At 41.9% G+C, this 15,250-nt stretch overlaps 1 protein-coding gene across 1 annotated transcript in view; it reads right to left on the reverse strand.

Moving 5' to 3' along the window:
- Nucleotides 1–456: 456 nt before the first annotated feature.
- Nucleotides 457–15,250, reverse strand: part of LOC121295735 (caskin-2-like) — a 118,264-nt gene continuing 103,470 nt past the window's right edge. The window contains 8 exon segments of the mRNA XM_041220734.1: nt 457–3,279; nt 6,438–6,723; nt 7,076–9,226; nt 9,404–9,542; nt 10,092–10,193; nt 11,323–11,433; nt 13,245–13,307; nt 13,309–13,349. Coding sequence (XP_041076668.1) covers nt 3,183–3,279; nt 6,438–6,723; nt 7,076–9,226; nt 9,404–9,542; nt 10,092–10,193; nt 11,323–11,433; nt 13,245–13,307; nt 13,309–13,349 — 2,990 coding nt within the window. The 3' untranslated portion in view covers nt 457–3,182.

The raw sequence follows: 15,250 nt of genomic DNA on the forward strand, positions 1-15,250 counted from the left end.
TTTGCTTACCTACTGATTTCTAGTTCTTCAATACCACTTATCCAATTTGCATTAAACTATTCATTGGCATTTCTTCTATACTATCCTGCACATGCTTTTTATATACGCCATCAACTTTTTACTCATACGGACTGCTGCCATGGCAGGTTGATGCAGTTTTCTTCAGGTCTGTCGAACAGAGTGCAAGAGAAAGTACAGCTTGATTAGAAGGAGCCACCAAGCACTAATAAACATTATAAGTCATTAAATCTGATATTAACATACTTAATCTTTTTATATAAAACCTGTTGTGGTTTCAACATTTCAAATGCTTTGTCCTTGACAGTCTCTCAGTGGAATTATTAATGTAGCTGCTGCTACTAGGTTCCAATGGGGATTTATAATGATTGTTTAAATGATGAAAATTTTAAGATTAAAATCACAATCTTAATAAGTGCAAACACAGTGGATCATTTAAACAGTGGAACATAAAGTTTAATAACTGGCATTATTGAGCTGGTTTAGAGACGTGGACAATGCAATAAACACTCATTGCAGACAGTACTCATATTCAGTAATACTTAATATCTCAGTCAAACACCGATAACTTTTTTTTTTTTTTTTTTTTTTTTTTTTTAAATCATTGTCCCTTTTTTTAAACATAATAAAACAGAAGGCATTTAAAATAAACAGAAATGGCTACAGCACTGGTTAGAATTTCTGGACTAAACTGAATAATACACATTTTGGTTGAATACACATAAGCATTACATGTTTTGTTATAATTTAAACTTACAAGATTAGCAAGATGTTAGAGGTGGTTCAGTTTCAGCAATAGCAGCACTTTGATTAGTGACGCACTGTATCATTCCGGGTGCTGGTCTAGGATTGTATACAGTCAGCTTGGAAAACAAGCCTCATTTTAAGCGTTTACAGCTTTAATTCAACCCAGCTGTTAAAGCATCAGGAATGTTTAAATAAGCCATATACACTTCGCATCTTTCACGCAGTGATTTGAAAATGTTTAGAAACAGTTCTGAATTAACTTTGACATGTTTTTAAAATAAGGTGCTTATTAACCTGGCAATGGTTACAGTGTTTGTCAGTGGCTGTAATGACTCTGCATCCTGTTTCAAAAGCACAGATGGTGACGGCACCCAAGCATTACAACATGCCCTGGTGAGACCTTACCCCTCTACCCAAGATTGAAAAACATGTTTTACAGTACATAAGCAATGCCAAAAAAAGTTAGTCAAAAATATTGTAACTCTGTATATGATTTTGTTTTTAAACTCTACTTACAGAATAATTTTTTTAAACACATTTTTTTTTTTCAGTATTATGGATACTGTATATGGCCAGTAAACTAAAGAAAAGAGTTTCCAGTGAGTGCTCCAGCTTGTGAAAATGCCCACACTGCTGAAAGATACTTTCTCTGTCAAATTTCTCAGCAACATTAAAAACCAGACTGACCACTTCTTGCTCCGGAGATGAATGCATTTCTGATAGTCTCTGTACAGCTATCGTCCCTCCAGTACTGTAATGAGCATGCGACTAAAGATTTGTGTGTGACTTGAATCAGATTGAGTGCAAGATAACACAATGCCAAGCTTGTGAAGAGCCTTTTATATACACGCAGGGTGCTGTACAGAAACTGATCAAATAACCAAGTGTTGCAATAACCTGAGCCAGACTAGCAAATAGCTTTGAGTGGAATGCCAGAGTCCACTTACATTCCATGTGATCTTATCTATTAAAATCATAGTTGAATGCAATGACTATGTTACAATGCTGGTGAGGCCTTAAGCCTAAAAACTGACTGCCTAGAATAGGACATTGAATGCAAGTGCGAGGAAGCTAGGCCTGGAAACACATGCTGACTAAATTTACTATGGATCAGCACACAAGCTGACAAATTCTGAGTGTAGGAATAATCTGGGGCTAGATGAGGTGGTGCAGCAGGCCGAATCATCATTCTCTCATCTCTGAAGGCCTCTCTCTCTCGCGCAGAGCTTTGAGGGGAAGCTGTAATCTGTGCCTGCCTGGAAGTAGCCAGAGCTTCTCAATTTCATGAGCAAGGGCTAGCGCCTAACTTATACTGTACAATAAACAAGCAGAACAACAAGCTCTAGCTACAATGCCTCAGTGTTATTTTATTTCAACTTTGAAAATGTTTTTTTATTTAGTCGTTGCCTATTGTTATTATAGCCTGGACGTTGCCGGTTCAAGGCGCATCCTGCACTCCACGCTGAGCGCCTTTACTGGATGCCACTCGGGAGCCCCGTTAAAAGCTTTTTAAACCTCATCTCAGAGGAATGGCACTCTCAGAACACGCTTGCATTGAAAAAAACAAACAAACAAAAAAAACACCCAGGAATTCTAGGTCATTCAAAACATGTATCGCACAAACGGAGACAGAACCTCTTTTTCTTTTTTTTTAAAAATAAAAATAGCCCAAGCATTCCTTATTAAATGTTAACGCAGCACACCCAGTAAAAGCTTTGGTCTTTGTGGTGGACTGATCTTGTCCAACAGCACCATAATCCCCCAGAACGTTCCACGTGACGTGGAGTGCAGAAGGCTGTGTGTTTAAATGTATGGCATTCCAGTTAATTTCAATGGGTTTGGCAGCCTCTGCCTTGGCCTGCTTGCCAGCAGAGGCCCTTCCTGATGTAGGAGGGTGAACACAAGATAAGGAACTCAGAGTCTTAGCCTCTGTACTCCACTTTTACTCCCTGCGCTTTTGCAATTACAGATCGATGTATAAACTTTAATTAGTATGCACAATGAGATTAGCTTTTAAATCTAAAGGAAGGTGGGACTTAGTAAAATGTCAAACACAAGGGTCCTAGACACATTAGCAGTCTGGCAATACTTTTCATAACTGAATTACTAAGCTGTTTTGTACAGTATGTTGTTTTTAAGTGCTTGTGTTGAAGCCAACCGAAACAGAAAAAGAAGCTGGACTGCAGAATTCTGTCCTGCTAATCAAGGCCAAGCTCCTGTATGCAAATCAGGTTATTTCTCAAACAAGAGCCCTGTATATTTGTGTGTCCCGGGAACTCCCGCTGTGGTTAAAGTGCTGTAGCTTCACTCGCTGCAGACACCCAAGGGCTTGGTCCTTTCAGAAACCTGTCATATCCTAGCCGTGCTCACAGCAGCGATTTGGCCCCTGCTCTTTCTGCACTGCAGGCCTCCTCTCCTCAGTCCAGCATGGCGTCCAGCTGATCGGCAAGGTCATCAAACATGTTGCCGATGTCATCGAGAATGTTACCGGCCGATCGCACTGTGCTGTTCCCACTAAACAAAGGAAATGGAAAGAGGTTACTAACCCATGAACAGCTTGTCAAAAAAATAAACAAAAAACAGCTGTTGCGACACAGGCCCATGATTGTTAACCCTTTCATCATTTTACACTGTCACACTCCTAATGTACTGAGACCATAGACCTTGACATGCCTTATATTGCAGAAAATACAGGGTGTGTGCAGTGTGCAAGGGGAATGCTTGGTTTTGTTGGTAATACAGCTGTTTTGTACAGGAGTATGTGCAGATCTGTACAGTAATGCATGACACTATTATCTTGATGACTGTACCTTTTGCATAAACGTGTCAAACGCATTTCAGAAATTATCACACTATCATCTGTAATATAACCTATTTTGTGATAAACGAAGATTTGACAACAATATTTGTGTAACTCAATAGTCATTGTATATTTACTCACTGAACCAAGTTGTTTTCTTTGACATCACAGCCATTATTTGAATGCAGGGCTCTATTCATAAACTGTAAGTAATGAGTTACTTATAGACTATGGGGTAGGCGTAGTTGCGGTTGCATACCATAACATATAAATGACATGTTAGAACATTCCCAGCAGTTTTAAAATACAGTGCACAAACATCTGTTCACAGACAGAGCACCAGACATTATCAAATACCATTGCAGAATATATTTTAAAGTGGAGACCTATTCGAGCATCATTACCTCAGCTAATCCACTCTGTCAAATTAGCATTTGTTCTGCCACTACTATGGGGTCTATTCAATTACCATAAATACGGCCCAGATTATGGAAATGTAACTCTGTGGGTATCTCTGTACAATACCAGAGAGGTTCCTGGTTTCAATTGTTTTTTTTTTTTAACAGCAGCTGCATTTAGATCTATTAAATAGACCTTTTATGTTTTTTTGTCATATAAATTATCCAACTTGAATAGGGTTACCAGACGTCCTGGGAAAACTGAGATTGTCCCAGTTTTTAGCCTTCATTTTTTGTCCTGGTTGGAAACAGTAAAATCTTTTAGATTACTTGTTTTATGTATACAGTGGTTTGCAGAAGTCTTCACCCCCCCTGCAAAGTTTTCACATTTTGTTGGCACCTGAGCGTACTCCACGCCACTTTCAAATTAGACTTTACATGTAGAATCTACACAAACTACTCCACATTGATAAAGTTAAAACCTACATATAGAATATAAATAAGTAAGATTTACAGAGAAAAACAGATTAATTTCAGTTGCATAAGCATTCAACCCCTTTGCTACTGCAGCCCTAAATCAGCTCAGGTGCAAAGATTTGTTTGAAGTGTCACCACATTAGTGAAATGGTTTCAGCCTGTGTGTACTCAAAGTGGTTTAACTTGTAGATAATTTCCCTCAGGTATATAAAGACTTTCAAGTTGCAACTCACATAGTGATCTTTGAGAGATCTGCAAAGTTCTGTGTCTGAGATGGGAGTCAGTGTTCACACACCAACAACAAGCCGTTCCCTATACAAAGCTGGCCTGTATGGACGGGTGGCAAGAAAAAAGCCATTACTCAAAAACCCTCATCTTAAAGCATGTATGGAGTTTGCAAAAAAGCATGTAGATGATACTGCAGACATGTGGAAAAAGGTTTTGTGGTCAGATGAGTCAAAAATTGAACTTTTCGATCTAAATTCCAAGGGTTCTGTCCGGCACAAACCCAACACTGCAGATCACCCAGTCAACACCATCCCAACTGTCAAGCAATGTGGTGGTAAAATCATGTTCTGGGGATGCTTCTCTTCAGCAGGGACTAGGAAGCTTGTCAGGAAACAGGGAAGAATGGATGGTACAAAGTAGAGGCGAATCCTTGAGGAAAACCTGTCTGAGTCAGCCAAGACTCTGAAACTGGGGAGGAAATTCACATTTCAGCAGGACAATGACCCGAAGCACAAAGCCACACTGGAGTGTTTGAACAAGAAGAGAATTAATGTTCTTGAGTGGCCCGGTCAAAGTCCTGACTTGAATCCAATTGAAAATATATGGCGAGACTTGAAGATTGCAGTCCATCAATGATCCCCAACAAACTTATCAGAACTGGAGCAATTTTCCCGTCCGTGAAGAATGGGTAAAAATGTCACCATCCTGCTGTACAAAGCTAGTAGAGACCTATCCAAAATACTCATAGCAGTAATTGCTGCAAAAGGTGCTTCTACCAAGTACTGACTTAAGGGGCTGAATACTTACGCAACTAGTAAATATATATTTTTGCAATATATATTTTATAATAAAAACAGTAATCAACATTTTCTAAACTAGATTTTTATACATTTAATGTGTTTTGGACGGACGGCAGTAAATGGAAAACAATGAATTACTGTGACTTTGAAATTATGACTGCGTTATTATAGTCAGTCATTTCAATTGCATAAGAACTGATACAACGTCAATGAATTGGTGAAAATGTCCCAGGTTTTCACTCTGGAAATCTGCTAACCCTGAACTCTGAACCACTTTTTACGGCCACACTAATTTTCAAGTTTTTCAGAGATTCCTTTGACAAGAAATGTAGGCTTTATAAATAATACCATATGGAAACGTAACATTTCCAGACTAAAATAAAGTTTGACATTCATGGAACTGATTAAGACTATTATTGGTTTATTTAAGTTTCATAAATGCCAAACATTACTGTAATACATTTTCTGTGACAATCCAAGTAGTTCTAGCTACAAAATACTTTCTTTGGTCTTGCCAGTCCTTCACTTCCAAAATGCATTCTCAATTTTCTGCCTTGCTTTCCAGGAAGTCTGTTACACTTGCACTTACAGGGTCATTTCACCACAGTAGTGCCTTCAGAGCATCTTACTGGCTGCCAAACATGTCAGTCATTAGGGAAAGCAGCTGGTTGGTTACCAACAGAAAAGATGGTCCTGAAAGTGTGGGGACAATTTCATTCTCCACAGGAATTGAAAGTGGAAGTACAAGACTAGCTGAAAGGAAGGCCTGCTGCAAACAGAGATTTCACTTACCTGGTACAGTACCAGATAGCATGTTTAAAAATGAAAAATCATATTGGCTAAAACACAGATTTATTTCAAAATCACTCATTTGAGACCTACACAGTGAACCAATGTGCATGGCATGGAATGTTTAAGGAAATGGCTGCAATGTCTTGAGGAGTGTAAGAGGGGTGCTGCTTTTCTCACCAGTCTCTGCTGTCTTCCAGCGTCAGCTTCCTCTCCACTGCCTGCAGCGCGGCCTCAAGGGAGGTGCTGGTCTGCTCCAGTCTGTGCTGAACCAAGGCTGAGACGTAGGGTGCCCCTGGCCCAGGAGGGGAGGAGGCAGGGGAGTTTCTTGCTCTGCTTTGGGGCCTCAGGGACCCAAAGTGTGGGGTCTGTAAGAGGGAACAAGGGCTGCTGGGTGTGGTGGTTGTGAAAGCCAGGCTTTGGACAACATTCAGCGTCACCGAATGGACAGGGATCTCATGGATATCTGTAAAAGTAACAATAACACATTTCATTACAAATGTCCAGTGCAGCTATTAAAATAAGAATAATATACAGTGGCACCAATAATTATCCAGTTACCCTAGTTTCAATATTATTATCATACCTTAATTTTACATATTATATGTTAAAATATGTAACCTCTTTCCAAACATTATTATTTTTATATTTTGTTTTATACACAAACTAAACCATTATTAGGCCTCCCAATCTTTTGATTAAATCTTGATAAACCTCCAAAAGGAAAAAAAAAATCCCAGGTATTATATTTCTGTTGTTTATCATCTGCATAAAGATTACTGCAATACAGTGTAATAGAGCTGTGTAACAATTTGTACCTGCAGCTGCTACAGGTCTGTGCAGGTGGGAGTTAGTGTCTGCGGACGCTCCAGTAGCCAGCTTGGTGACCTGGGAGCCGGTGGACTTGGGAGAAAGAGCCGGCTTCTCCATCTTGCCTGTGCCCTTTTCCAGAGACTCGATGCTTTTCTCGATCTCTGCGATCCTGAAGCCCATGCCATCATCGTCCTCAAAATCCCTTTTGGCTGTGATGGGCTCTTGAGGTCCCCTGCCTATCTTGGTGGAGACAATGTTCATAGTGTGAGCCCCGGCGCAGCGAGACAGAGAGACGCTGTGGTTGGTCTCAGGTTTCCCGTCTGGGGCTGCCTGCTGCTCCTCTTTCTCCTTGGGCTTGTGCCTTCGCTTTACTGTGTCAGACTCTGTCAGGTTGAACTCAGGCACTTCCAGCTGTTTTGTCCCCTGCCCCCCAGCTGCCTGCTCATTTGTTTCTGTGGAAGTATCTGCCTTGAGAAGCCCGTTCCCCTTGGGTCTCTGTTTAATGGTGAGGTTGCCTTCCTCGGCAAAGGGGATACACTCACTGGAGCTGTTCTGGGATGAAGAAGAACTGTCCAGGCCTGGTTTTGTTTGCACCTTTGTTTCATCCTCGGCATCAGATTTGACCTCCTCCACTTCAGGCTCCATCTTATCTGTTTGGCAGACCCCTGGCTCACTGAAGGTCCTTTTACGCTGGCTGGGGTACCCAGCGCTCTCCCTCAGAGTCTGGGGCATCAGGGTTATTCTGGGTGAACTCTCTGGGCTGGCGGGTTTGGGAATGGATGTTTCTAGCTTCAGGTTGTTCCCGACGATAACCTTTTCCTGTTTTACTGGCGTTTTGACTGGACTAGCACCAGAAAGCTCCAACATGGCGGCTATAGTCCTTACACTGCCAGCACTGCTAGTCTCCACTCCATTGGGAGGAGCTGCATGCACGGTGGGCAGATCTGCAGGCTGATCACAGAGAGCACTCTCCTCCTGGGGAGCCGTCACAGAGCTCAGTCTCTTGGGGGGAGGAGGGGGCGGTCCTTTCCGGCGGGTCCTGATGGCAAATGACTGGCTGCGGTTGACATTCCGGTCTGGGGCGGATGGTAACCGTGCCAGCTGGCTGCGCCCAGGCCGTCTGGTCAGGGTAGCGTAGGATCCCAGGTTGCCCACAGGTCTCTCGTTTTCCTCAGGTTCGTCGTCAGACATGGCATGGCGTGTGAGGCTCTGGGAGCGCTTCTTCAACTTGAAGAAGTCTGAGTTCAGTGCTGGGCTGCTGTGGCATGGCATGGGCACAGTGCCGGGCAGGGGCTTGGCATGGGAGCTGTGCTCAGTTTCCAAGCTGTCCTGGCATTGAGAGTGGACATAGGTGAACGCTTTCTGTGCTGCAGAGTGGGGCATATGCTGAAACGGGAGCACGGGGGCTGAAGGCAGTGGACCTACCTGCTTGGTTTTTGCTGGGACTGGAGGGTAAATGAAAGCCTGAGGAGCTTTGCTAGGGATGTGTGGCGGTGTGAAGGGTTGTTTGGCTGCTGACGGGATGAGGGCAGATGAGTACTGATGAAAATGCTGTGGGGGAATGGCTTTCCCCAGGATGCTGGAGGTGGGGACACCACTCTTAGTGAGCACTAGAGGCCACTGATGTTGGTCACGGCCTTCCGGAATGTTCCTTTCCTTGGCAGGGCTACCGTTGGTCCCGTCAGTCCCGCTGGTGGGTTTCCGGAGGCTCTCTTGGGTGGCCCCTGCTTTGGAGCGGCTCCCGCTGCTGCCACTGCTGTCCCCGCTGCCCAGGCTCTCCTGGGAGCGGCTGGAGAGGGTGGTCCTGGCCAGCATGTTGTCCTGAGAGTGCCCGGAGCCCCGCGAGCGGATCCCGATGCTCTCCTGGCTACAGGACATGGACACAGCGTTCTTGATGGCCAGTCCGTCCTGGCAGCTGCTGTAGGTGTTGGACATGGCGCTCTGCAGCTCGACGCTCAGCTCGCTGTCCTGGAATGTCAGCATTTTAGGGGTGTGGGGGGACTGGCACTCCCCGCCTTCCACAGGCTCAATGGTGACGATGTCCAGCGCTGCAGGGATCTTGCGCCGCAGGGTCCTCGTGCCTGCCTCTGCCTGGTTTAGAGCCTTCTGGATGTCACACAGCTTCTTCACTGCCAGCATCATCTTCTTCTGGTGACCTGGAAAAAGAAAACACAACCATCAGTGCTCAAAGCTGGGATGGAAATAAGGTTTCACAAAAAATAATGGCTGATAATTTGAGAACCTCAGGTCCCAACATGTTAATGGACAATTGATGGTACTAAATTAGGACAGGAGAAAGCTTAGAACTTTTTTGTGATTTCATTCATTCATACCAAGTTTGGTAATGCCAATCTCCTGCATGTCCTCCCATGTGATGTCCCGGACGATGTTTATCGAGTCGTACCCGTTTTCTGACAGCTTCTTGTGATACTGGGACAAGCCGATAGCACTGAGCCACTCCCCCAGGTCAGCCTGACAGAGAAGAGCAGGAGGGCATCAGTTCAACCCACCACGTCACCAGACAAATGGCACAACAATAGCAAGCTACAATTTCAGTTTGATTGTATGGAGCCAGCAGTCTGGTTTCAAATCACTTCTCCTCAGTAAATATAATATTGAAGCTAAAAAGGATTAAGAAATTCAACTGCACCTGTTTCACAATTATTGACATGTATTTTAATATGCAAGATTGTAAATTAACTAACTTCAACCTTTGGGTTGCCATACCTAATAAAATCAATCAAACAGAAGTTCAAAGAAGTGTCTCTTCACATCGTTTTTGTGGAGGATTAAACTCCAATGGGTAAAACACAAGAAGTATAGTTTGGTTGCAGGTTACATGAAAATTATAACTAAATGATCCACAGCAAAATGAGAAAGCACTATGTAAAGAACATTTTTTATTCTAATATGTAGGCAAGACAAGCTTTTTAAAGGCTTGTTATTCCATGTAATGGCATAAACCCTGGACAGTCACAGGTACAGTCACTCCATCCCTGTTCTTATATTTTGAAGCCCTACCGGGATATAGTCTGGCAGCCACTCCGGTATACTCAGATTCCCGATTTCAATGGAAATCTTCTTTCGATGCCCTGGTTTTGTCACTCCAATAGCAGTCAGGTCCTATAGGGGGAAAACAAGTTCAAATGCATTGTGCTGGGGAAATAGATGGACGAATGGAGTTCAGTGCAATGGTTTTAGTGTAATGGGGTTCAGTGCAATGGTTTTAGTGTAATGGGTTCAGTGCAATGGGGTTCAGTGCAACTGATTTAGTGTAATGGGGTTCACTGCAATGGCATTCAGTGCAATGGATTTAGTGCAATGGGGTAACTGTAACTCAGTAAAATCTTTGAAATTGTTGCATGTTGTGTTTCAGTGTAGTGTAACAGGGTTTAGTGCAATGGATTGATTTAGTGTAATGGGGTTCAGTGTAATTGGGTTCAATAAGACTTTGTGACCTATAGCAAATCATGCACCCATTTATCTAAAGCATTTTTCAGATATTTCATATTGTGAATTAACATAAAAAACAAGTGAATAACCAAAAGTTTCCAAGAGCCTAGTAATAATGATAATACAATGTGTTGGTTAGCACGTCTTTAAAATAAGAACTATGCACAATCTATTTAGTTTCATCTGCCCCCATGTCTCATGTTAAACAAAAATATACCAAGATTTGCAAAGCTATTTACTCCAAATGGGCACTCCTTTGTTTTCCTGAAATGAATAAAAAAAACTATTGCAATTCTAAAACATACAAAAAAACCTTCAGACTACAGTACTTACAAGCAGCTACATTAAATATCTGTGTTAATGATGATTTTGAGTAAACAGGTTTGAGATAAACCAACAGTTATATACTTTTTACATAGCCTAATGTGTTGAAATTCTTTTAAAACACAAACTGTGAACACCGCGTGTATAACTTGCTGTTTTATTCCGGTATTAGTTAGGACTCCTTACTGCTTGTCCTCTGCTTTTTCACATTCAGAGAGTGAACAGTCTGGTTAATAAACCCACCTGCAATGTCTACTATAAACTGATTACACTATGATCCAACTCCTGAGGCTTATTTCTGCTGTGGAAACTAAAACACAGCACACTACTCAACCAGGCCCCTGTGTCGGCTCTGAACAAAGGCAGCAGCATTTGTATTTGCCTTAACCTGGAACATGTTTTCACTATGGCGCCACAAACATACTCCACAAACAAATAGCTCCCACTGTGTTTTATTGGTTCTCTGTCTCGTTACCTCAGGAGTCATGCGGCTGATGGTGGGAACGTCGTATCCAGCGTTGATGAAGCTGGCAGTGTACTGTTCCAGCTGGAAGTCATTCAGCCACAGGTAAATAGCTTCGGCATCCTGTGAGGAAGGACAGCTCAGGTCAAAAAACCTCAGAGAGAACAGCAGGCTTTCCAACCCCATTGACTAGACCCTTATTTTTTGCACTTTTCCCATGGTTACACTCTGCATTTACCATAGTTTACCATTCTTTACAATGTATACATATGCCTTACCAAGATTACACTTTATTATACTTTGCTGTGCTTTCACTATGTAAAATTTTTTTTTACATGTACACAATTTATATCATTACAGTGTTCTACCAAAACAGTACTAAAAGATTATACTGCAACCTAACACATGTAAGCCCTGCAATAAAGTATAACACCAATATTTAAATCTCTCTAGCTCTTAACAAACAGAGGTTAACAGCCTCTGTGTTTCCTGAGCTGAGACGGCTTGTTATATTTCAAAGGATTACTGACTATACATTTTTAAAGCTGGTTGTGTAGTTACAGAGTGGATTTACATTCCCTCAGGAATCAAAGTTTCTGTGTACTGCGAAATGCCCCTATTTGCTCATACATGCTTTTCAAGCCACAGTTCCACCTTGTCAAGATAAAATCTCAGCTCAGAAATCAACGAGTCTGAACAATGCTCTAAATCCCCCATTAAGTTAAACCCACATGCTTCTTTGTTCTCAGTTAACGGCTGCTACTGTATCCCTCTTTCACTAACACAGGCACACAGCTTATCAAAAATCCCTCCTTTCTACTTTGATCCTGTATTCAGAATGAGTAGATTGCCAGACAGAAGTGGAGACGCTTTATCTTCAGTAGACTTGACTCAAGATATCCCCGCAGCTTTACATTAAGTATGCAGTGTGTCCCAGTACTGATGGAAGGGAACGGCATCAGCTATACTGGTTCAGAATGGGAAATAACTTTTCATCACACAAACGAGGAACAGCTAAATAACACTTCAGTAACAGAGCCAGGAGTTTATCATGTCAGGCCACCCGCATGCAAGTGATAACGGTTATCAAATACCAAGCCTGCAGCATCTGCTCTTAAACAGACTAGACTAAACTCTAAAGACAAAGGAGCGGAACAGAAATGGCATTGAAGAGCCGCAGCACCCCTAAGCATGATATAATTTAAGATTTCATTTCAATGGGTTTTAGTACATACACTTTGTGCTAAATGTGTGTATATGTATATATATATATATATATATATATATATATATATATATATATATATATATATAAAACAAACCTAAAGTTGGCGCTAATTTCCATTCTTTTCAAATGCATACAATAGATGCCTGACCCCTTTCTTGTGTTGTTAATTTCAATATATGGATGGATGCTGAAAACCAGTGTATTGGCACAGTCACTTGTAGTTTACCATACACCTCTGATTTCCCATGCTTTAAATCACTTTTCTATGCTTTTACCATGATAACTTAAAAATAAAAAAGTTAAGGGTCACATTCATGCTTGTCCTTTGGAACTAAGATAAAGTTGGTAGAACTTAGGAGAACATAGTACACAGTTTACCAGAATGCTCTTGAAGTAGATATTTCAGTGACCTGTGGACAACTGGGTTGTCAGGGTCTGAATGGGAGACGCATGAAGCCGTGTAAAGAAATGAAGCACCAGACTGCCAAAGGGTAAGCATGCTTGTGTAACGGGCAGTGCTGTGTAATGTACTGCTGTCATGGATTCGGAACTCGCTCAGTGAGACAGTCAGTAGTCTCTTTTCCAGTGTTTAAGATGCTCGCTTGCAGTGTGCATGCTCCCTGGTTTGTGCCCAGACCCCACCCACTTCCAGTGTTTTGGGATTTTGACTTGGAGACTAAAAAAAAAAAAAAAAAAAAACCCTCACCTTGCCCTCCAGAAGGTGTTCCGGTCGGATGAACTGCTGGGAGTAACTCTGCTCCCCGGACCTACAGCTCGACAGGCCCTGCTGGGAGTAACTTTGCTCCCTGGACTTGCAGCTCGACAGGCCCTGCTGGGAGTAACTCTGCTCCCCGGACCTGTTGCCCGACAGGCCCTGCCGACGGGTGGTCCCTGAAAACAAAACACAGCACAAGGAATCTAACCACTGTGATTAATGCGTATCACACGCACACACACGCACACACATAAAAGCAAATACAATCTCTTTTCACAAATCCACAGCTGCTTGTTCAGCGGCTTATATCTCATAAACAATTAACCATTTCGGATCACAACTTCTTATTTTTAGTGTTAAGAGAACTCCTTGGGAAAAATCTATATCTCAGAGATAACTACTGCATGTTAAATGCGTTGGTGACCTTACATTGACCTTTTATAGCTGCTATAACAAGGTCGTGTGATGGTTTATGTTTCTGCTCTATAGAGCTGGTACACGTTTCAGTTGCAGCCTTCACACTTTGTACACAGCTGTATTCTATGACTTAATTCTCTGCATCATTGCCAAATTGCTTTAACTCAGACCATATCAGGGTCACAGACCACAGGGTATGAGATTCTCTTAATAACATCTGATTAAAGGTGTTATTCAGAAATAACTAATGCTTCTTAGTGAAAAATATAACCAATGCTTACTGTTTTACCTCTGTGACAGAGTGCAAATTATGAATGGATTATTTTATTTAAAGCTAATATTTTCTAAAATAAAACATTAAATAAAAGAATGCAAGCAAAATGTCTGAATTAGTGTGCATGTCCCATTTTGAAATTACACACAGTGCTAACAGTAACTATCTTATAAAAAGCTGGGAGAAACTTTGTGATAGATCCGTCTTACCATTTCTTAAAAACATTATATCCCTGCTCTTCCACTCTGCAGCAGCTGCCCTGCACTGTCCTGTCCTGGAGTAATTTATACCTAGGAGTGCTGGCGGTTCATTTGAACAATGGCACAGCTCTGTATCTCAGATATCTTTACCAACACCTGAGGCTGCATGAGCTCTTAAAAGGCCAGGTGCCCCTTTCCTTCTTTCTAGACCCTTTAAAGGTGTTTTAACCAAGGCTTTAAAAAACATTTAAACAAGTTAAACAAGAAAACTGTGGCTTAAAGGTGGGGTTATATTACCTGTCTTACCTATATAACACAGATAAAGAACAGAAACCTTGCTAATAATAACCTCCTATTTGTATAGTTATCTGCACAGCAAAGCTCCGTTTTTAGTATTATTGGATTCTGGTTTGATTTTTAGACATAGTTTTATGAAATGTCTTTGAGGTTATTTATTTTCTATAATGTTGTGAAGTGCAGTGGTGCAATATAAAATACATCTTGTTAGCTGTTGTTGTTTATATTTTGTATTTGTGAATTTAGTGTTCATGGGGTTAGAGACAATGGTACTGGTTTCACTTAGAGGCTGTGATCAGCAAGACACTCAGTCCTGGGTCTCACTCAAAAATCTGGACAAACTGGGGGCTCTTGAGTGGCACATCCGGTAAAGGAACTCCTGCGTGGTGTGCAGGATGCACCCTATAGCCTGGACGTTGCCAGTTCGAGTCCAAGGGGGGGGCTTAGGTCAGCCAGGGTGTCCTCACCTCTGTGGTCTGGCCAGGCGCCTGCAGGCTTGCCTGTAAGCTGCCCAGAGCAAGTCACTGTGGGTGTGGTAGCAGTGAGCTGAGCCTAAAAATAATTGGCTATTCCAAATTGGGATGAAAATGATAAAATGATAACAAAAAAACAGGAAACAGAATGCTAGATTTCCAATTATTTTTCTTTTTGCTGATTGAAAGACAGCTGTTGGAATTTTGCACAGACATGGCATTGTCAGGACTGGTGTGTAACCATGGAAAGATGACGGCAAAAAAGATAAGCTATTACAAGAAATGTACAATAGGGGTGACATCAACAATTCTATAGAGAAAACGCTTGGATGAGCA

This window comes from Polyodon spathula, chromosome 20 (assembly GCF_017654505.1).
Source record: "Polyodon spathula isolate WHYD16114869_AA chromosome 20, ASM1765450v1, whole genome shotgun sequence".
Lineage (NCBI taxonomy): Eukaryota > Metazoa > Chordata > Actinopteri > Acipenseriformes > Polyodontidae > Polyodon > Polyodon spathula.